Source organism: Urtica dioica, chromosome 8 (genome assembly GCF_054948205.1).
Source record: "Urtica dioica subsp. dioica isolate 48M chromosome 8, U.dioica_male_clone48M_v1_H2, whole genome shotgun sequence".
Taxonomy (NCBI): Eukaryota; Viridiplantae; Streptophyta; class Magnoliopsida; order Rosales; family Urticaceae; genus Urtica; species Urtica dioica.
Genome location: NC_142763.1, coordinates 45181829 through 45203412, shown reverse-complemented (window position 1 = coordinate 45203412; position 21584 = coordinate 45181829). Strand labels below are relative to the sequence as shown.

At 41.6% G+C, this 21584-nt stretch overlaps 2 protein-coding genes and 1 pseudogene across 2 annotated transcripts; 2 read left to right on the top strand and 1 right to left on the bottom strand.

Moving 5' to 3' along the window:
• The first annotated feature begins 1127 nt into the window (after positions 1-1127).
• LOC149389949 (uncharacterized) lies at positions 1128-3042 on the top strand. The gene is made up of 5 exons (XM_089622773.1): positions 1128-1291; positions 1387-2022; positions 2100-2498; positions 2585-2733; positions 2802-3042. Exons 1-5 carry the CDS (start codon positions 1202-1204, stop codon positions 2941-2943), a joined length of 1416 nt encoding a protein of 471 aa, XP_089478899.1. The 5' UTR covers positions 1128-1201; the 3' UTR covers positions 2944-3042.
• Positions 3043-3170: 128 nt separating this feature from the next.
• On the bottom strand, positions 3171-12376 carry LOC149389948 (uncharacterized). The gene is made up of 7 exons (XM_089622772.1): positions 12101-12376; positions 7409-7472; positions 7114-7169; positions 6485-6620; positions 5055-5843; positions 3914-4976; positions 3171-3837 (listed from the first exon to the last, which is right to left on the bottom strand). The coding sequence occupies exons 1-7, from the start codon at positions 12374-12376 to the stop codon at positions 3171-3173; spliced, it is 3051 nt and encodes a 1016-aa protein (XP_089478898.1).
• Positions 12377-17924: 5548 nt separating this feature from the next.
• LOC149389947 (uncharacterized) lies at positions 17925-21264 on the top strand (annotated as a pseudogene).
• Positions 21265-21584: the final 320 nt, after the last annotated feature.

Below are 21584 nucleotides of genomic sequence, written 5' to 3'. Positions count from 1 at the left end.
ACTCGGTATATGCTGTTTGAGAATTAATTCAAACTCCTCTCTCTCTCTCTCTCTCTCTCTCTCTCTCTCTCTCTCTCTCACACACACACACACACACACACACACACACTAAATCGGAGCTCGATCGTATACTAAATTTGTAATTATGAATATGAGGAATCGTAAAGCTAAATTGTATTGTTATGTAAACGACAATTTGTACATTGTATATAGTTTGTACTTGTTTGTAATGAGAAATTTCATTTTCTAGACCAAAAAACTATGAAAATATCACCATTAGACCCGTTACTTAAAAAATATCCAAAATTGGACTTTTGGACACACTTCGGACAAAAATACCCTTATTTCAAAATAAACCCTATCTTCTTCTCCAACCACACCATTCTCACTCTCTCACTCTCACTTTCTCTCCAACCACAACCACACTCATTCCGACGCCCATTCCGACGAAACCACACTCATTCCGACGCCAACCACACCCATTCCGACGTGTTCCGACACGCCTCCGACCGAAGCTCCGTCACGCCTCCGACCGAACCACCATAGCTCCAACCTTCACCAAATGACAAAAAAGGTTAGTTTTTTTATAGTTTTTTCATGGTTTGATTAGAGTAGGAATGATAGGATACAAGATTTGAGTGGTTGTTAGTTATTTTAGGTTGATTTGAATGAGATTTGGAGGTGAAATTTTTTTTTTTTTTTTTAATTTCTGGGAATTTTCCGATGAATCTCATCGGAATTCATCGGAAACTGTCGGATCCGACAGTTTCCGATGAATTCCGATGGAATTCATCGGAAATTTCCGACTAGTTCCGACGTTTTCCGACCCTTTCCGACCTCTTCCGATGTATCGGAAATTCCGACGTTTTTTTTTTTTTTTAAATGATTTAAGATAAATAAAGAGTTTTTTGTATTTTTTTTAAATGATGAACAACATAATTAATCTAATTAGTTGTTTGTGTAATTAATGATTAGTTTTTTTTAATTATGAACATCAAAAATAGTTGTTTTTTTCTAATTAATGATTAATTATTTTTTTTATTATGAACAACAATTGTTTTTTGTAAGTATATTTTTTAAATGATGAACAACATACAAATGAGTTGTTTTATATAATTATCCCGCACCTCCCGCTCGTCACGATCATCCCGCACCTCCCGCTCGACCCGATCATCCTGCTCCGTGGGCTTTGACGGAGAATATGTGGAATCAAATGATACATTCTCAGGCAACCGTCTTGAGAGCACTGAGTACGAACGGTCGCAGGCTAGAAAGAATGAGGCAAACTCAGGTTAGTATTAATTTTCGTTTAATAAATAAGTTTCTAATCAGTCGTTTCTATAAATGTTTAGTTTCTTATTCAGTATTTTGTGTCACAATTTATAGCTTGACATGCTTGAGAAGATAAACATCATGTTCGAGGACGTGACAGGTTTACCTCCGGGGCCGTTACCAACTACGCAAGCTGGTTCACGCCGTCGACATCGATCGCGTAGTCCTCCTCCTCCTGGTCCTCCTGATCCCCCTAGTCCTCCTAGTCCTCCTAGTTCTCCTACTCCTCCTCCACCACCTCCTCCTCCTCCTCCTCCTTCACAGCCGTCCTCTTCGACAATACCGCCTTCTTCGACTCCATCGTCGAAGAAGCCACCCTCTCCGAAAAGGAAACGTTCACGACGGCTCGATGTATCGGAAAAGACGCTACCATTGTCAACCCTAGCGCAGAAGAGGCTGAGGTCGGAAAGCGACTCGGTACGAACACCATCTAAGAAGCGTCACCGAAAAGATACTTTTCCCTCCGATTTCACAGACCCGACGCGGCCGAAATACTCCTCAGAGGTGCGGGTAACGCCGTTCAGACCATTGAAGGAACCAAAAACTTCTGATTGGAATGACTGCGTGAAGTGGTCCCGCACTTCTAAACTTGAGGGAAAGTTCTTGGGCCGAGTTTATGTGAAGGTCGCTGATGTGGAGACCGAGTTCTTCAAGCTCCTTTTGGAAAATGGAAAATGGCTAACAGATACGGTAAGTTCAATTACATTGAGTACGTTTATAAAAAAAAAAGTTAATTAATATGTTTGTTGTTTCATATACGATTACAGCATATTGATGCTATTCTGGATATGCTTCGGAGACGTCAGCGACAGTATGCGGAGTATCGTCAAGACATATGTGTCATGGATAGCCGGTGGGTCCAAAACGTATACGGTCATTATACGAAGCAAGAGGAGAACAAGAAGATAGTCGCAGAACAAGGCACAGAGGTGGAGCTCGTAGAATGGGATCGCAAGGTCGTGTTCGACCCGATGACTGGCTGCAGAGATTCCCAAGTCATTCCGTGGACTAGAGCGCGAGAGATCTTGTATGTCGTCAACTTCAAGAACATGCATTGGTTTACGTTCCGGGTCGATCTTCAAAAGTGGACCATAACCGTCTTGGATTGCCAGAAAGATATTGTGAAGATGCAACACAATTCAGTTGATTTTAACACGATGATGGAGGTTAGTAAATGAGATCTCTAGTAAATACTCTTATGAACTTTATGTTTATTATCTTACATTATTATAACATTATTATGTTAACGTAGAATTGGATACGAGCGTTGCCGACGGTTATGGCAATGTCGGGGATGTTCACCGAGCATCCAAAGGCGGAGCGAGAACTAGATGGCGGCGAAATTCGACTTCCTGAGTTTCTATGGCTAGTCGATGAAAAAGTGCCACAATGTGTGACAAGGTATGTAATTTGAATAAGAACAAGATTAAGAGTATTTTGTGTATAAATTTTGTGGTTTTGTCTTTCAGTGGTGATTGCGGGATGTTCGCAATCAAGTATGTGGAGCACATCCTTGTTGGCGTGGGGTTCGATACACTTCTAAGCGAGAACATGAGGACGTTCAGGAAGAAATGGTCGACCGATTTATTTTTCCAATTAGAAGCGCGATGATATGTATTCATTAAATATTTGGATATTTTTGTGTCATTAAATATTTTAAAATGTTATGTTAATGTTCGCTATGAAAATATATGATAAATAGTAAATATAAATTATATGAAATTACATAAAGATGAAGTTCACCTTAAACTACAAATATTCAACAAAACACGTACAAAAGTTGTCAACATAGAAATGCGTCTTTAATTCAAAACAAACAAAATAAAAGATAAATGTTGTCACTCTCTCCAAGTGCACGTCTTCCTGTTATGGCCAATACCACCACATTTACCACATTTGCGGTGAATAACAACTTTTTCGCCTTGCGAAGGATAACGATTGACCCTGCGCCTTCCTTGTTTACTTTTCTTCGGTCGACCGGCTTGTTTTTTTTCAATTGGTTCTGACACCTTCATGTTCTTTATGTCATCCGGAACGTTCCATTGGTCTTCGTTCCCAACAGGATATATGGATTCCTTGTACATCTCAATCCATGTTTCCTTCGAATAGAAAGGACTGCATAAAGAATAGATGTCGACACTCCTGTGTTGTGCAGATGCAATGGCATGCTCGCATGGGATTCCAAGTAGTTGTGGTAGGCCGCACGTGCATGTCTTTCTCAATAAATCAACATCAAAGTCACCTCTCTCGTCTTTTACATGACATTCATACATACCGAGTCCATAGGTATTAACGAATTGTGCCTTATTGTTTAGATGGGCGAGATTGTCTTGAAACTTCGGGGATAGTCTTGTATCACATTTTCTAGCCATTTCCTCTCGATCAAAAAACCACGTTTGAAGTGTGAATCTAATAAACTCAAGCAACGTGGTAATTGGAAACGTTCTAGCATTCCTCGTCTTATTGTTGAAGCTTTCTGCATTATTACTTGTCATTATATCGTACCTATATACACAGTTACATATTAGCGACGTTCTAGTTAAAACACTTGTAATGACAAAGGGAAAAGTTTTAGTTTTACCGTTTTCCAGGAAAAAATGCTCGTGCCCACCGATCAAAACCGACTTCCTCGAGATACTTAGCCATCTCAACATCTTTTCTCCGCAATTGCTGAAAATGAGCTTCGAAAGCCCTCTTATTGAAGGCATAAGCGGCTTCATACAGTTCAATTCCACAATGATCGGTCTTGAATTTGTGTTGAACATTTAGTTTGAGATGATGGAAGCATGCTCCATGAGGGATACCGGGAAACACCACTTCGACGCCATGTATGATGCTAACATGTCGATCGGATATGAACACCAACTCTTCAACGTCTTCACCGATAGCTTCTCTCAACTTTCTCAAAAACCAAATCCACGAAGCATGACACTCGCTATCTACTACCCCGAATGCAAGTGGATATAATTGTGAATTAGCATCCATCGCAATTGCGCATAACAACTGTCCACCGTATTTTGTCTTCAAAAATGAACCGTCTAATGATATCACCGGTCGACAAGACTTGAATCCTCTACGACACGCCCCAATAGAAAAGAACGCGTACTTGAATCTATCGCCATCTTTCACAAACGCAGTCAGAGTCCCAGGGTTCTTCTGCTCCAACATGTATAGCCAAGATGCTAACTTCTGATAAGATTCTTTTGGCGTACCCCTTACGTATGAAATTGCTTTCTCCCTGGTTCTCCAAGCTTTCAAGTACGATATCTCAACACCCCATCTTGTCTTGACTTCCTCTCTTACGTTATGTGCCGAATACTCAGCCATAGAGCTAATATTGTACTTATCTTTAAAAACGTGACCAATAACCCATGGTGCAGCTCCTCTATGTCCTTCTGTTCGAACCACACGCGCACAAGAATGTCTACTCTCGTACGACGTAATCTGCCACATTTCAGACCACTGCACAACACCCCTCAGCTTCCAAGTGCACATCTCATTTTTGCATATGACATACCATCTACTTCTCGAAGAGGATTTCACTCTAAACTCGAAATTATTTTTTAGAGCAAAAACATGAATCTCTTGCTTCATCTGCTTCTTGGACTCAAACTTCTTCCCAAGATACATTTCTTCTGTGCTACCTATTGCATTCAATGGTTATAATACATATAACATTACATTATTCATTTAAGAATATAAGTACATCTCATTCTTAATACCTGTCAAAGAATTTGGCAACCGACTTGGATCGTCATTATGTTCTTCCTTCACAAAATCATCGGTTGTGAACTCAGGGGCTTTCCATGAATAAGGCACGCAATCTGTTGGTGGTACAACTTTATGAGGGTTACGTGATTGTTCACCGTGTCTCGATGGTTCACCCTGTCCCGATGGTACTGTAAAATGTTTTACAAAATCTTCATATTCTTCAGTGTTCGCGAACTCTTCAAATTCTGTTCCTTTGTCACAGTTGTTTCCATCATCTAGGTCAAACTTGTCGTCATCATCCAGATCGTTGTTGTGGTAGTCATATCTATCACGCTTGTATACTTCATCGTCTCGATCATCTATTCGACTGTTGCACACGTCATTATCATCTCGATCATTTGTAATAAGATTATGTTGTCTCTTGTTGAGTTCAACACGAGACAATTCTTCGTTCATGACATTTTTCCCTTTATCTTTTTTTTTTGGAGTTAACGCCTTGACTTCTTTCGATACCAAAGTTACACAAAGTGCATAACTTCTACGACTTTTATTCTTCGTATAATACTTAACGTCCATATCGTCCTTCAACAAAGCAGGCTCAATTGGCATATTACCAGCCTCATATGGAACTTCAAACTTTAAGTCATACTTTGATCTGTCTATATCGACTCTCTTGTACACCTTGTCGACTAACTCCATGTAGGTTGTCTCTTTCGAAACTTCAAGCGGAAATGTTCTCGCGTTTTTGAACACGTATAAGTGTCCATTTCTCTCCCACGTGCCGTTAACCATCAATAAAACTGCAAGAAATATCAAAAAAATGCATTAAACTTTGATTTTTTCCAAACTCATCGGAATTGGTCGGAACCGGTCGGAATTGGTCGGAACCGGTCGGAATCGGTCGGAAACGGTCAGAAACCATCGGAATTTTGGTCTTGTCGGAATGTGTCGGAATTTGTCGGAAATTGTCGGAATTTGTGGCTTAAATTTCATCGGAATTTTTACATGATTTTCATCCGAAAAGGTCGGAATTCATCTGAAATAACGTTAAATTCCGGAAACTTTTACCTACATCTACCAACTTTATTTTTTCTATACAAGCTATATGACTAAAGCAATAAAAGATGAATGGAGAAGCATACTTACCCATTTTGAAGGAATTACACCAATTGGATACGCGAAATGATGAAAAAATGATAGACAATGAGAGAGAATGAGAGAGAATGAGAGAAGTAGAGAATGAATTTTTTTTAGTAGTGTTATATGGTCTTGTAAGGGTATTTTTGTCCGAAATGTGTCCAAAAGTCCAATTTTGGATATTTTTTAAGTAACGGGTCTAATGGTGATATTTTCATAGTTTTTGGGTCTAGAAAATGAAATTTCTCTTTGTAATAAACTATCGTCTTTTCTTTTCGGCAAACTAATCTTATTGTCACAAAACAAGATATTTTCCGTAAGTCGCAGATGGTTTCTTTCCGAAGTCTGTTAATCTTCTCTTGAGCCTCAGCCCCAACCCCAGCGGGTCTCGAGCACAAATTTGGCTGCAGCGCCTCTATCTTCTTCTTCACGGTCTCCACCTATCAAGGAGGGTAGACTAGAGTTATATTTAACTGTTATATTATTATTATTATATTTATAATTGTGAAAGTGAAAGGAAAAAAAAATGGTATAACCGTATAACAATAGTGGAGATGCTGGCGCAAACTTCCGCAACCTTGCAATTTGGGGTTGTATAGAAGTTTTTTATTCTCAAGGATTTTGGGGATTTTCGCTTTTCTTAATTCGTTTTATTATTCCCTTTTGCTCCAAAAAAAAGGATCAAGAAAATTCAGAGTAAGAAAACGATATGGCTTCCTAAATTCTTTTCTATTCCTTCTTTTTATTAATTATTTTTTCTTAAAATATAATTTTGGTTAATTATTTTTTAAGAAAAAATAATAATTAAACTTGCTTAAAATCTACGTGGCCCTTGCACTAGTAGAAAAAAGGCTTTTAATGGCGTTCAAAATCCGCCATTAAAACAATTTCATGACGCTAATTAAGCGCCGCTAAAGGCGGTGCCGCAAATGCCTCCCACGCTGGACTACCACTTTTAACGGCGTTGTGTACGAAAACTCCATCAAAGTCTATATTTATAGGGAAAAAAAAATTCTCATAATACCAAAAACATTTGTATCCATTTCCTTGCAGTGAATCAACTGCTGCCATTTAATTATATCCTTCTCCAATTCTTAAGCTGAACATTTTTAACATAGGCAAGAAATCCTATATATAAACAAAGCAGAAGCACAATATAACAAAAAGAACCTAGGCAATAACTAATTTGAATTCAAGGTTATACAGGTTATAAAAACTCTTTCAGTACTTGAATCTTGTTGACAACACTGGAAGATCATGTTCTCGTCCGGAAAAAGACTTCTCGTACCAATCTTTAATATAGAAAAGAAAAAAAATATCAAGTAATAAGTGAAAAGAATATAAATTATGACAACAATAATATCCTAAATTTTTTATTACACTATGCTAAGTTATTTTGATAGCAATAATATGTAAGTTAAAGGAAGATAAGTCAAGGTTTGGAATTGAGAATGAGTGTTTGGATGTTAGCAATATTACATAAATAATATTGATATAGACGAATAAAGACAAATTGCTTGTTAGGAAAATACCCGTAAATAAATTACAAAAACCCGGTTACACCTTTGTACACAGAACCGGAGAAAACAAAAACAGATCGGAAAAGTCGAGGCCCGTTGGACGGTTTCCTTGAAGCTTTTTATCGCCCTCCCACATGTGCTGGAATTCGTGAGCGAAAGCCTCCCAGGATACAACGACTTCAGAGACAAGTTGAGCACCAACCACTTGACTCTCTCAGCGAACTAGAACCTGTGAGAATACTATCACCAAGACAAAGAATATTTTCTGGGAAAGAGAGAGAATCCGGGAACAGTGGGGAAAGAGGAATTTTCTCTATGTATATTTCGGTATACTTCCGTGTATATGAATGAGAGCTTAAACCTCTTTATATAGGCCAAGGCAGTGAGGTTTGAATTCTAAAACGTCCAGCCATAAAGGCAATAACGCAGGTCATTACACCCAGTAATTACACAGTTTCAAACCATTCAGAGCGTCCAACATTTTCAGCATTAATGGCATTGAACACAGCCATAAAGTGCGCTTAAAACCCAAAAACCGTAGGCTTTAATTCGTCACTTCGTCTGGTCGAGCTCGTCCAATTCGACCTCGCCAGTCGAGCTGATCAGTTCGACCTCGCCAGTCGAGCTGATCAGTTCGACCTCTCCAGTCGAGTTGATCCAGTTCGACCTCTAATACGTTGGTCTCGCCCTTGTCGAGCTGAATGACTTCGTCAGTATGTCCAGCTCGACCTCGCCTAGTCGAGCTGATCAGTTCGACCTTGCTTGTCGAGCTGATCAGTTCGACCTTGCCTGTCGAGCTGATCCAGTTCGACCTTGCCAGTCGAGCTCGCCCGGTCGAGCTGAAGTGACTCCGTCACTTCGTCCAGTTCGACCTATCTAGTTGAGCTGCCCAGCTCGTCCTATCTAGTCGAGCTAAGTGACTTTGTCCAGCTCGCCCCAGCTCGTCAATTTCTCATTCAACTTAGGTCCGATTTTGGCAAACAAAATCAGCCATCCACATGTTAATAAATATTATTTATTTATTTATTAACTTTATTCCAACAAATAAATAATATTTATTTATTTATTAACTTTATTCCAACAATCCCCCACATGAATGAAATTGAGACGACAATTATAAAAGACACGACTCGATGTGGTGATAGCTTCTACGGTCAATACCAGTATAGGATAGGTAGGCAAAGCCTTTGAACCTTCCCTCGGAAAGATATGCCATCTTTACTGACTACTCAGTAGAGACGTTGTCCTTGAACTGTTAGCCGTTTTGTACAAACGATAAACATATCCCCCACTGATATCTCCCTGACACGGGTTCTGTTCTCATGGTTATGTTTATTTTGGCCCTGAACATCAGCCTGGTTCTGCAAGAGTTTCTAAAGAATTAAGCCCAATTAATTCTCCTTCGAAGCGGCCCCACTTCTCTCTCACATAGGTGATTCTTTTGTTAAGAGTAATCCCGCATTACTAGAATCATTAAAAGCTCTAAGCTTAGCCTCGTACGGGAGTCACTGTTTAAGATTTAGGAATAGGACTAGGGGTTTTCCCCCACAGTGACCTCACAAAGCCATTGACAATTAGGTTGTCCCTTTGAACCAAGATCTTGGGATCTCCGGTCATGATGGTTGGGTTTCCTTTGCCTTGGCTTTATTTGCCATGGGCTTTAGCCCCATTCCTTTGGTTGTCTTCTCTACTTGGTCCCTATTTAACCCTTTGGTTAGCGGATCCGCAATGTTCTCTTTGGACCTAACATAGTCAATACTAATGACTCCGGATGAGACAAGTTGTCTAATGGTATTATGTCGTCGACGGATATGTCTAGACTTACCATTATACATCACATTATGTGCCGTACCAATAGCAGATTGGTTATCACAATATACACATATTGTAGGCATCGGTTTTGTCCAATTAGGAATATCCTCCACAAAGTTCCTTAGCCATTCGGCTTCTTCCCCACATTTATCCAATGCAACAAACTCAGATTCCATCGTGGATCTCATTATCACAGTTTGTTTGGAGGATTTCCAAGATATGGCTGCACCTCCCAGAGTGAATACATAACCACTCGTGGCTTTTGAATCTTGAATATCAGATATCCAACTTGCATCAGTGTAACCTTCAATTACCCCAGGATATCTCGTATAGTGTAGACCATAATCACGAGTGAATCGTAGATACCTCAAAACTCTAACGATTGCTTTCCAGTGTTCAGTACTTGGATTACTCGTATATCGAGCTAGTCTACTCACGGTGTAGGCTAAATCCGGTCTCGTGCAACTCATCAAGTACATGAGACTGCCTATCACTCTAGCATATTCAATTTGAGAGATGCTTTCACCTTTATTCTTAGACAAGTGTTGACTAATATCTATGGGAGTTCTCGAGACTCCAGAATCGTCATTTCCAAACTTGTCCAGAATCTTATCAACGTAGTGTGTTTGATCCAGTACAATCCCATCGGGTGTTCGGGTAATCTTGATCCCCAGAATTACATCAGCAATTCCCAGATCTTTCATATCGAACCTTGAGTTCAACATATCTTTTGTGGATTGGACCATACGATCATTACTCCCCACTATGAGCATGTCATCTACATATAAACACAGAATCACATATCCATGTTCAGTGGTTTTAATGTACACACATTTGTCACACTCGTTGATTTTAAAACCATTTGACATCATCACGTTGTCAAATTTCTCATGCCATTGCTTTGGGGCTTGTTTAAGGCCATAAAGCGACTTGACAAGTTTACAGACTTTCTTTTCTTGTCCATGTGCGATACAACCCTCAGGTTGATTCATATAGATCTCTTCTTCGAGATCTCCATTAAGAAAGACTGTTTTCACATCCATTTGATGAATTTCAAGATTGCGTAATGCAGCAACGGCAATTATCAATCTAATAGACGTTATTCTCGTCACGGGAGAATAAGTATCAAAGTAATCAACACCCTCTTGTTGTTTATACCCTTTGATTACCAGTCGTGCTTTGTATTTATCAATTGAGCCATCGACTTTCATCTTCCTCGTAAAGATCCACCTAGATCCAAGCGTTTTACTTCCAGGAGGAAGATCAACCAACTCCCAAGTGTGGTTTTGCATGATAGAGTCTATTTCACTTCTTATGGCTTCTTTCCATAAGTGACCCTCAACAGAGTTCACGGCCTCTTTATAATTTAGAGGTGGACCCTCCAACATATAGGTGAAATAATCAGAACCAAATGATTTTTCTACCCTCGCTCGCTTACTTCGTCTAAGTCCCTCAGACTCTATCTCTTCTTCGGACTCTTCATCATTATCGTGAGTTATTTCCTCAATATCCTCAAGAGAATGGTTTGATGAACTTGGTTCATCTTCCTTAGACTTATAAGGAAATACATGTTCAAAGAACGAAGCATTTTTAGATTCCATAATCGAATCATTGTGTATATCGGGGTTTTTCGAGTCATACACAAGGAATCTATATGCATTACTATGGTGTGCATACCCAATGAAGATACAATCTACAGTTTTTGGTCCTATCTTCATTTTCTTAGGAGCGGAAGCCTTTACCTTGGCCAAGCACCCCCACATTCGCAAGTATTTATAGGAAGGTTTCTTTCCTATAAATAACTCAGACGGAGACTTATCCTCCTTCTTTCGGGGTATCTTGTTCAGAAGATAATTTGCAGACAAGATCGCTTCCCCCCACATTTCTTGGGGTAACCCAGAACTTAACAACATCGCATTCATCATCTCCTTGAGAGTGCGATTCTTACGTTCGGCCACGCCGTTTGATTGAGGAGAATAAGGTGGAGTGACTTCGTGAATAATACCATGTTGTGCACAAAAGGCACCAAAAGGTTCAACATATTCACCTCCTCGATCACTTCGCACTTTCTTAATCTTCTTATTAAGTTGATTCTCAACTTCTAATTTGTATACAACAAATTTCTCAATTTCTTCATCTTTGCTTTTAAGCAAATATACGTAACAACATTTTGTACAATCATCAATAAAAGTCACAAAATATTTATTACCACCTCTCGTGGGCATGAACTTTAAATCACATATATCGGTATGGATTAAGTCTAGAGATTCATTACTTCTTTCAACACTATGAAAGGATGTTCTTGTGAGTTTTGCTTCAACACAAATTTCACATTTATGATTTGAGTCAATATTAAACTTTGGAATACATTCCAAATTAATCAACTTTCTCAGTGTGTCATAATTTACATGACCTAGTCTACCATGCCATAAATTAGACGACTCAATCATATACGAGGAAGAAGAAGCTTTATTAATATCTTTTGTCTTGATGGCCATTACATTCATTTTGACCATGCCATTCTTGACATAGCCCTTGCCCACATACATGCCATTCTTAGACAATACAAGCTTTTGAGACTCTAAAACCATCCTAAACCCATGGTTATCTAGCACAGTCCCAGAAATCAGATTCTTCCTCATATCAGGCACGTAGAGCACCTTGGTGAGCTTCAGTTCCTTCCCAGAGGTCATCTTTAAGAAAACTTCACCTTCTCCCTTGACTTCAGAGGTGGCAGAGTTGCCCATAAACAACCTCTCTCCATCTCCAGGTAGCTCAAGGGTGGAGAAGGAGTTCTTATCAATGCAGATGTGGCGGGTTGCTCCAGTGTCCAGCCACCACTCCTTCGGGTTTGAGTCAACCATGTTGAGCTCGGAGACCACAGCGACGAGGAGGTCATTATCATCCTCCACAACATTGGCCTCCTAGTTCTTCTTCGGCTTTCTACAATCGACAGCTCGGTGACCGACCTTGTTGCAATTGTAGCATTTACCAACAATCTTTTGTTGGCCCTTCTTCCTGAACGTCCCACTCTTGACTCCAAGCTTGTGGGCGGGCTTCTTCCCCTTCGAGTTCTCGCCATGTTCGACGACGTTAGCTCGCTCGGAGACGGTTCTAAGTCTCCTATCGGATCCTCGGTTGTCTTCCTCGATTCGGAGGCGAACAACCAAGTCCTCAAGACTCATCTCCTTTCGCTTGTGCTTGAGGTAGTTCTTGAACTCCTTCCACCCAGGTGGTAACTTATCTATCACGGAGGCAACTTAGAAAGACTCGCTAATGGTCATTCCCTCGGTTTGAACCTCATGGAAAATGAGTTGAAGCTCTTGGACTTGACTTACAACGGTCTTTGTGTCCACCATCTTGTACTCAAGGAAGCGACCCACAATATACTTCTCGGAGCCCGCATCCTCAGTTTTATACTTGCGATCCAACGAATCCCATAGCTCTTTAGAAGATACTTTAGAGCTATACACGTTGTATAAAGAGTCGGCGAGACAATTTAACACGTGGTTTCGACAAAGATAGTCGGATTCGTTCCACCCCACATAGGCCCGAAGCACTTGTGGGTCGGCTTCACCCTCTCGAGGAGTGGCCGGTGGATCTTCGGTTAAAAACCGTGCAAGTCCGATGGTTGTCAAAAAGAAAACCATCTTTTGTTGCCACCTTTTGAAGTTGAGTCCGTCAAACTTCTCAGGCCTCTCGGTCGGCATCACCGTGGGAGGCTCTCGAGCCACACCCACGTTTGAACCATCTAGGCCCAAACCCGCCATAGGTTGAACAAGACCCGCGGGTCCGTTCCCGGCCGTAGCCGCCATCGAGCCTTGTCCCAGAACCACGAGAATATGGCCGATGTTGATTTGGTTTGGCGAGGTGTTCACCACGGAGGGGTTGTCTCGAACGTTCCCTCCAACATTCACATTCATCGAGTCGTTGTTGTTCACGTTAGTCATATTTTCTACAAAAGAAAATTCACAAGTCAGTAAACTTTAAACAAATCCGACAAACAAATCGGAAACAAAAACTGGAAAACCGATAATATCAAGGAAAATAATTATATTTCCCTTCCTCCACGCAACCTGTCTTCTAAAACTAAAAAAGCTTCAAGATTGTTAGCAATATTACATAAATAATATTGATATATACGAATAAAGACAAATTGCTTGTTAGGAAAATACCCGTAAATAAATTACAAAAACAAGGTTACACCTTTGTACACAGAACCAGAGAAAACAAAAACAGATCGGAAAAGCCGAGGCCCGTTGGACGGTTTCCTTGAAGCTTTTTATCGCCCTCCCACAGGTGCTGGAATTCGTGAGCGAAAGCCTCCCAGGATACAACGACTTCAGAGACAAGTTGAGCACCAACCACTTGACTCTCTCAGCGAACTAGAACCTGTGAGAATACTATCACCAAGACAAAGAATATTTTCTGGGAAAGAGAGAGAATCCGGGAACAGTGGGGAAAGAGGAATTTTCTCTATGTATATTTCGGTATACTTCCGTGTATATGAATGAGAGCTTAAACCTCTTTATATAGGCCAAGGCAGTGAGGTTTGAATTCCAAAACGTCCAACCATAAAGGCAATAACGCAGGTCATTACACCCAGTAATTACACAGTTTCAAACCATTCAGAGCGTCCAACATTTTCAGCATCAATGGCATTGAACACAGCCATAAAGTGCGCTTAAAACCCAAAAACCGTAGGCTTTAATTCGTCACTTCGTCTGGTCGAGCTCGTCCAGTTCGACCTCGCCAGTCGAGCTGATCAGTTCGACCTCGCCAGTCGAGCTGATCACTTCGACCTCCCCAGTCGAGCTGATCAGTTCGACCTCTCCAGTCGAGCTGATCCAGTTCGACCTCTAATACGTTGGTCTCGCCCTTGTCGAGCTGAATGACTTCGTCAGTACGTCCAGCTCGACCTCGCCTAGTCGAGCTGATCAGTTCGACCTTGCCTGTCGAGCTGATCCAGTTCGACCTTGCCAGTCGAGCTCGCCCGGTCGAGCTGAAGTGACTCCGTCACTTCGTCCAGTTCGACCTATCTAGTTGAGCTGCCCAGCTCGTCCTATCTAGTCGAGCTAAGTGACTTTGTCCAGCTCGCCCCAGCTCGTCAATTTCTCATTCAACTTAGGTCCGATTTTGGCAAACAAAATCAGCCATCCACATGTTAATAAATATTATTTATTTATTTATTAACTTTATTCCAACACTTTATTCCAACAAATAAATAATATTTATTTATTTATTAACTTTATTCCAACATTGGATACTCAAAGAGAAATCATCTACTGAGTATGTTTATTGATTGAACAACTAACTATTACATTGGTGGTTATCTCATATATACATATACATACAAACAATCAGTGAATCGTTGACATTACAACCGTTCTAACTGATCATCTCAACAGACTTTGACTGTGACTTAACCATCTTTGGGAGCTTGTTTGAGCCCATAGAGTGCTCGATGTATCTTGCAAATGTGGCCAGGTCTGGTGGGATCAGAGAATCCATCCGGTTGTGACATTAAGACTTCTTAAGTAAGCAAGTTGTTCAAGAAGGCATTATTGACGTCTAGCTGATGATGAGGACATGCCCCAAAAGGAGCCGCAAGAAAAATACCAAGTGCCGGAAGGACCCGTGACGAGGGCTCGAGCGAGGAGATTCAAGGAGGAGCTTAACAATCTGATCATCAAGATCCAAGATGAAGAAGGTGACAAGCTCGCAAAGGAGAGAATTCAAGGAAGCCAAGAAACACCAATGAAGAACGTTATTTGGGCTGAATTGAATTAGTCGGACTATTCCTATTTTTATATTTTCAGTTTATGTTATTTGGGCAAAGACATGTTATTTAAAAGCCCGTATGTCTTTGTATTGGGCTGGTCCTTTGTTTAATATTATTAGTGCTTAAATAAGGCTAAATGGGCTTATTAGGTTATGGGGCCCATGGAGCTGCGAATTTGCCTTTGTAAACTCTATAAATTAAGCCTTTAGGCTGAATGGAAGACACACAATTTGGATTTTTGAGTTAAACACTTTCTGTGAGGATTTCATTCTCTCTTTGGTTCGTTTAGAACTATTCGAGTCTCTTACAAAGCGGTGCGTGTAGGAGTTCGAGACCGACTCATCAGACGGCCATTCGCATCCGTCCGTGACGTCATTCGATCCACCTTCGTTCCTAAATTGTAGACGATCCGTCGCTGTGCTATTGGGGTATCGGGTCTCGGAGCTTAGTCGGCCGAGGTTCGTATCAAGTGGTATCCGAGCTAGTCTATACTTTTAGGTCTGCTTATCCTTTGTTTCGTTTTCTTTGTTTTCTCCGTTCATCTTTGTGTCGTGTTCATTCCGTACGTAATTGTTGTGTTGAGTTTGTGTTTGTTATCTTTGTGTTAGGTCTGTGTTATTTGTGGGTTAGGTCTGTGTTCTTGAGTGTCAAAAAAAAAAAGAAAAAAAAAAGAAAAAAAAAAGAGAAAAAAAGAGAAAAGAGAATCCGTGGAGTTCAATTCTTATTCGGTGGAGATCAATTCTAATTATCGCAGCCTATTTTTAGGAAATCAATTTTATTCAGTTTCCCGATTTTTTGCACTTAATTTCGGGAGTATCTTTATTTCCTAGCTTCCCTGATTTCGGTTGTCAATTTAATCTCAGATTGCTTTTATTCCCATTATTTCCAGAATCCTTTCCTTATTCCTTACCGTTTTTATTCTATCTTTTTTTATCATTCACATTTAATTCTGATTAGCAATTATCTCCCGGATATCAAAAAAAGAAAAAAAGAAAGAAAAAAAGAATGGAAAGAAAAGAAAAGGGATCCGAAAAAAAAGACCCCTGGTCAGATTCCTTGTGTGTTTTGGAGCGTTTTTAGGTACCCTACAGCCTATCGATATTTTTTTTGTCGCCATTTGTCAATTGTGGGCTGATTGTCGCACCTTGGGAGAATTGTTTTTGGGACTCTTTTAAGATCCCTGGTCATAACTTTCTGTGGTGTTGTCTTTCTTGTTTGTGTCGTTTGGGTGTCGTTTGTGTCGTTTTGGTGTATCGGTTTCGAATTTCCTTTCATCACCTTCTGGTCTCTGAGTAGTTCGGTACGAGCCTATAGAGAGTGTGAGTGAGTGGTAAAAGCCAGAGAGAATAACTATCGCCATTATCAAACACGAGCGCTGAGTGATAATTTTTTTAGTGTAAACACGTGAGGGAGATTTTTGTGAGGTTTCTCTTTTGTTACTAACAATATCTTGCTGCAACCATGTCCAACAACGGCGACGAAAATGAAGGAATTCCAGACCGGAGGCTGATGATGCAAGCCATGATAGAAGAGATGCGGAGGATGATGAGGGAAGAGTTGGAGCCACTACGAGAACGTGTTGAGAGATTGGAGGAAGGCCAACAAGCTCCCAACAGAGGAAGACGAAGACAGCCTAGGGAGGAGACAGAAGATGAGATGGATAATGATTTTGAAGAGGAGGATTATAGAAGAGGAGGACGAAACGAAAGAATGTTCGAAAGAAGGCAAGGAGGAAGGGACAGAGAAGACGGAGGAATTGGTGGCATCAAGCAGAAGATTCCAAAATTCCAAGGAAAAAGTGACCCGGACGCCTACTTTGAATGGGAGACGAAAGCCCAGTTTGTGTTCAATTGCTACAACTACACCGAACGCAAGAAGGTAATACTTGTTGCCGCTGAATTCACTGATTATGCTATTGTTTGGTGGGATCAGCTGGTGACGAGTAGGCAACGGGCTGGAGAGGAGCCGATAGAGACTTGGGATGAGATGGGGGCCATCATGAGGAAGAGATTCGTGCCTCGCCACTATTACATAGAGCTCTATCAGAAGCTTCAGCGTCTACGGTAAGGCACTCGCAGTGTTGAGGAGTACTACCGGGAAATGGAGGTTGCCATGATCCGAGCAAACATAGAGGAAGATCGCGAGTCTACCATGGCCAGATTTATCAACGGGCTGAACCCTGACATAGCGGACAAGGTGGAGTTGCAGCATTATGTCGAGATGGAGGATTTGGTTCACTTGGCCGTCAAGATTGAGAAGCAGCTCAAGACGAGGGGTAGCATGCGGGGAAACCCATTCTCAGAACAACCTGCATGGAAGAAGACCTTCAACCGAGACAAGAAGAGCAGTTTCAAACCACGAGGGGACGTAGCCAAGCCAAGCACTTCCACGGCCCCAACCACATCTAGAAACCGGAGATGACATCTCAGAGAAATCGTGATATCAAGTGCTTCAAGTGCCAGGGAGTTGGTCACTTCGCAAACCAATGCCCGAATAAGAGGAGCATGACGATTCTTCCGACCGGAGAGATGGTTACCGACGATGAAGAGGAAGATCAAGAGTGGCCTGATGAGGAATCAGACGAGGAAATTGAGGCACCGGCAGAGCTCGTGTTGGTCTCTTGACGAACGATGAACGCACAGGTTGTACGAGATGATGAAGAGCAGCGCGAGAACATCTTTCACACCCGGTGCCATATTGGTGAGAAGGTGTTCAGTGTTATCGTCGATGGAGGGAGTTGTACGAACATAGCCAGCGTTGCTGTAGTGAAGAACCTCGGACTTCCAACGACAAATCACCCTCGTCCTTACAAGCTTTAGTGGTTTAATGATGGTGAAGAGGTACGTGTCTACAAACAAGTCCTTATCAGTTTTCGAATTGGCAGCTATGAGGACTCGGTGCTCTGTGACGTGGCACCAATGGACGCGGAGCATATACTTTTGAGGCGGCCGTGGCAATTTGATCGGAGGGTGACTCATGACGGCTACACCAACAAGTACTCCCTCAGGCACAAGAATCGTACCATCACCCTCGCACCCCTTACTCCAAAGCAAGTTCATGAAGATCAACTGAGGATGCAACAAGAGAGGGAAAGGTTTAGGGCACTAGAGAAGGGAAAGGAACCAAGGGATGAGGTTAAAACAGAGAGGAAAAAAGAGAGAGCCCTAGAGAGAAAACCCGAGAGAGAAGTGGGGAGTGAAAGAAAAGATGGGGTCATGAAAAACAAAATCGGTGAGAGAAAACAAAACAACTTCTTTGCGGGACAGAGTGATGTGAGGAAAGCCTTCTTTGCCAAATAGCCGATGATTTTACTTGTGTACAAGGAGGCTGCCTTATTCTCTAACCAACATGGCGAGGTCCTACCTACGGCCATTGTTTCTCTTTTGCAGGAGTTCAAGGACGTTGTTGTTCGAGACATGCCAACAGGACTACCACCGATTCGAGGGATTGAGCACCAGATTGACCTTGTACCCGGGGCCTCGCTTCCAAACAGACCGGCCTACTGAACCAACCCTGAGGAAACGAAGGAGTTGCAACGACAAGTCGAGGAACTTTTTTCAAAGGGGTACATTAGAGAGAGCATGAGCCCGTGCGCTGTACCAGTTCTACTAGTTCCAAAGAAGGATGGGTCCCAGAGGATGTGCGTGATTTGTCGAGCCATCAACAACATCACGGTCAAGTATCGATTTCCCATTCCTAGATTGGATGATATGCTAGACGAATTACATGGTGCGTGTGTTTTCTCTAAAATTGATTTAAAGAGTGGGTACCACCAAATTAGAATGAAAGACGGGGATGAATGGAAAACCGCTTTTAAAACTAAACTTGGGTTGTATGAATGGTTAGTGATGTCTTTTAGTTTGACTAATGCACCTAGCACATTTATGCGACTTATGAATCATGTTTTGCGTTCGTTCATTGGTAAATTTGTGGTGGTATACTTTGACGATATTTTGATTTATAGCAAGACCTTGGATAATCATGTCTTACACTTGCGTGAGGTTTTTATTGTACTCAAACGTGAACAGTTATTTGCTAACCTTGACAAGTGCACCTTTTGCACCGATCACGTTGTTTTCTTGGGTTTTGTTGTAAGTTCAAAAGGAGTGCAGGTAGATGAGGAAAAGGTGAAAGCTATTCAAGAATGGCCGACACCGACAAATGCAGCACAAGTACGGAGTTTTCATGGCTTAGCGAGCTTTTATAGGCGCTTTGTCAGAGATTTTAGCACGATCGCTGCCCTGCTCACGGAGGTGATGAAGAAACATGTGGCGTTCGCATGGGGGCAAGCACAAGAGGAGGCGTTCACCGCAATCAAAGGAAAATTAGTCAACCCTCCTTGTCTCGCATTACCTAACTTCGATAAACCATTCGAGGTTGAGTGTGATGCGTCCCGCGTGGGAATCAGAGCAGTTCTCATGCAAGATCGACGGCCGATTGCGTATTTTAGCGAAAAATTGAGTGGGGCCACCCTTAATTACCCCACTTACGACAAGGAGATGTACGCATTGATTCGAGCTTTAGAGACTTGGCAGCACTACCTTTTGCCAAGAGAGTTCGTGGTCCACACCGACCATGAGTCACTGAAGTACTTGAAGGGACAACAAAAGCTTAACAAATGGCATGCGCAATGGATGGAGTTCATCGAGCCGTTTCCATATGTCATCAAGTACAAGTAAGGTAAGGAGAATGTGGTAGCTGATGCCCTTTCTCGAAGGTATGTTTTACTTTCCACTTTAGATGCTAAACTGCTTGGTTTTGAACATATCAAAGAGATGTATCCAGAAGCCCGAGAGTTTAGTGAGATATTTATGAAGTGTGAGAAGATGGGGTCGGGAGATTACTTTAGGCATGATGGATTTTTGTTCAGGCTTGGTAGACTTTGTGTGCCTAGTTGTTCTCTTCGGGAGTTATTAGTTAGGGAAGCTCATGGTGGGGGCCTTATGGGACATTTTGGGATAGCAAAAACTCTAGGAGTGATCCAAGAGCACTTTTATTGGCCTCGCATGAAGCGTGATGTTGAGAGGATCTGTGGTAATTGTGTCATATGTAGGAAAGCTAAGTCGAAAGTTCAATCACACGGTATGTATACACCTTTGCCTATTCCTAGCTCACCTTGGGTAGATATATCTATGAATTTTGAGTTAGGCTTGCCTAGGACTAAGTGAGGTCGTGATTCTGTTTTCGTAGTGGTTGATAGGTTTTCAAAGATGGCACATTTTATCCCTTGTCACAAAACCGATGATGCTTCTAATGTTGCTGATTTGTTCTTTCGAGAGATTGTTAGGTTGCATGGCATGCCTAGGACGATTTTCTCGGATAGGGATACCAAGTTCTTAAGTTACTTTTGGAAGACCTTATGGGCTAAGTTGGGTACTAGGTTGTTGTTTTCGACTACTTGTCACCCCCAAACGGATTGTCAGACCGAAGTAGTTAATAGGACCTTGTCGACTTTGTTGAGGGCAATAATTAAGAAGAATATCAAAACTTGGGAAGATTGTTTACCACATGTTGAGTTTGCTTATAACCGCGCTATTCATTCATCTACTAAGTTCTCACCCTTTGAGATTGTCTATGGTTTTAACCCACTAACGCCGTTGGATTTATCTCCTATTTCTATGTCTGAGCATGTGAATTTAGATGATGAACAGAAAGCAAAGCTTGTTAAGTAGCTTCACGAGAGGGCACGACTCAACATTGAGCGGAGAACGGAGCAGTATGCACAGTAAGCCAACAAGGGCCGCAAGAGAGTGATTTTCGAACCCGGTGATTTGGTCTGGCTACATATGCGCAAGGAGCGTTTTCCGGAGCAACGCAAGTCCAAACTACAGCCGCGTGGCGATGGACCATTCCAAGTTATTCACAGGATCAACGATAATGCCTACAAATTGGATCTTCCAGGTGAGTTTAATGTTAGTGCTATATTCAATGTGACTGACTTATCTCCTTTTGACGCAGATCATGATTTGAGGGCAAATCCTTTTCAAGACGAGGGGAATGATGAGGACATGCCCCAAAAGGAGCCGCAAGCAAAATAGCAAGTGCCGGAAGGACCCGTGACGAGGGCTCGAGCGAGGAGATTCAAGGAGGAGCTTGACAATCTGATCATCAAGCTCCAAGATGAAGAAAGGGACAAGCTCGCAAAGGAGAGAATTTAAGGAAGCCAAGAAGAACGTTATTTGGGCTGAATTGAATTAGTCGGACTATTCCTATTTTTATATTTTCAGTTTATGTTATTTGGGCCAAGACATGTTATTTAAAAGCCCGTATGTGTTTGTATTGGGCTGGTC

Excerpts from the sequence above, each read along its gene's own strand:
- LOC149389948 (XM_089622772.1), bottom strand. The coding sequence starts at position 12,376 with ATGGTTGACTCAAACCCGAAGGAGTGGTGGCTGGACACTGGAGCAACC. Across the intron at positions 6,621-7,113 it reads GTGGTAGTCCAGCGTGGGAG|GTGGAGACCGTGAAGAAGAA; the intron begins GCATTTGCGGCA and ends CCTCCTTGATAG. Across the intron at positions 5,844-6,484 it reads CGACTTACGGAAAATATCTT|TTTTATTGATGGTTAACGGC; the intron begins GTTTTGTGACAA and ends TATTTCTTGCAG.
- LOC149389949 (XM_089622773.1), top strand. The coding sequence starts at position 1,202 with ATGTGGAATCAAATGATACATTCTCAGGCAACCGTCTTGAGAGCACTG. Across the intron at positions 2,023-2,099 it reads GAAAATGGCTAACAGATACG|CATATTGATGCTATTCTGGA; the intron begins GTAAGTTCAATT and ends ATACGATTACAG. Across the intron at positions 2,499-2,584 it reads ATTTTAACACGATGATGGAG|AATTGGATACGAGCGTTGCC; the intron begins GTTAGTAAATGA and ends ATGTTAACGTAG.